General features: G+C 62.9%; 1 protein-coding gene across 1 annotated transcript in view; it reads right to left on the reverse strand.

The window, feature by feature from the left end:
• The window catches only part of LOC108803370 (protein angel homolog 1-like), a 3,941-nt gene extending 2,767 nt beyond the window's left edge, over positions 1-1,174 (reverse strand). Inside the window, exons 1-5 of the mRNA XM_018575218.1 lie at positions 1,069-1,174; positions 550-989; positions 349-475; positions 155-265; positions 1-61 (exon numbers count right to left, since the gene is read on the reverse strand). Coding sequence (XP_018430720.1) covers positions 1-61; positions 155-265; positions 349-475; positions 550-989; positions 1,069-1,174 — 845 coding nt within the window. The remainder of the gene's footprint in view (positions 62-154; positions 266-348; positions 476-549; positions 990-1,068) is intronic.
• Between the last annotated feature and the right edge of the window lie 232 nt (positions 1,175-1,406).

The raw sequence follows: 1,406 nt of genomic DNA on the forward strand, positions 1-1,406 counted from the left end.
CTGAGCAATGATTCCGGCAGCACCGGGAAGATCCCTGGCTGGGCCGCAGCTGCCTCCGGATCTGATGGACACAGACAGGGAAGACATCAGCAGACATATTGGGTGACGCGCCTCTATCCCCTGCTCGTGGCCCCGCCCCCCAACGTTCACCCACCTGGCTTGCTCTCCGTCACCCCTTTGATCACAAGGAGATTTGGGGGTCGCTGAAGGGCGCAGTCACAATAGCGGAGCTCCAGGAGGCGCTGACGGCCGTACATCCGCCGGTCTAATGTCACAGAGACAAAACACAGGTGTGAGTCTTCCAGCCAACAGGGGAGGGAGGGGCGGGGTGAAGGGGAGTGGCCTCACCTTTGACCTTTGGCGGCCTGGTCGAGTTGTACTGACAGCGGTCATTGACCCCCAGGAGGTCCGGCCACAGCGGGAAAGGTAAAGTCCGGGGGTGAGGCGCGCCGCAGTACTGCTCCTGACCGGACACCTAGGAGAGAACACACAGCGGTCACATGGTGCAAAGACCCGGGCCACTCCCCTTCCACTGTCCCCGCCCCCCACCTTCCACGCAGGTAGCTGGTGGCAGTTCAGGACGCCGTTGTGCAGCAGCTGGTAGAGCGGAGAGTTCGGCGTGGCGTTCAGATCGCCGCACAGGATGATTGGGCAATGCCGACCCTCCGCCGTGCCAGACACCCGATCCACCTCTGCCAGGAGGAGCGCCAACTGCGCCAGCTTGATGTCCCCCCGCCGGGGGTTGTACAGGAGGTGCGTGTTGGCGACACACAGACTGGGGGGGCGGGGCCCATCGGCTCCCTCCTCGGGGGGGAGCACCGGCCGCAGCAACAGGACCAGACCCACGTTGTCCCGGTTCAGGACATCGATGGCGGGCCGGAAGAACTCCACGTGACTCTCCCGGAGCAGAGAGAAGCGCCGAGTGCGGAAGAAAGTGGCGCAGCCGTCCGTCTTCCTCCCCGTCCGCCGCTTGTAGTGACAGCTGTACCCTGCAGGGGGAGACACAGAGCAGTCAGCACGCAGCGCCCCCTCCTGGCGGCCGCACAGAGGAGCAACCAAGAGCATTACCCAGAGTGCTCAGCGCCGGCCGGATCTCTTCTCTGTAATGATTCTCCTGGACCTCCTGAAGGCACAGAACCTGCGAGAGACCGAACACACGACAGAGCTCTGACATATACTGCGGCGCAGTGCAGAAATGCAGGGGGAGACACAGAGCAGTCAGCACGCAGCGCCCCCTCCTGGCGGCCGCACAGAGGAGCAACCAAGAGCATTACCCAGAGTGCTCAGCGCCGGCCGGATCTCTTCTCTGTAATGATTCTCCTGGACCTCCTGAAGGCACAGAACCTGCGAGAGACCGAACACACGACAGAGCTCTGACATATACTGCGGCGCAGTACAGAGAACAA

Source organism: Nanorana parkeri, unplaced genomic scaffold (genome assembly GCF_000935625.1).
Source record: "Nanorana parkeri isolate BGI_ZX_2015 unplaced genomic scaffold, ASM93562v1 scaffold3653, whole genome shotgun sequence".
NCBI classification, from domain to species: Eukaryota; Metazoa; Chordata; class Amphibia; order Anura; family Dicroglossidae; genus Nanorana; species Nanorana parkeri.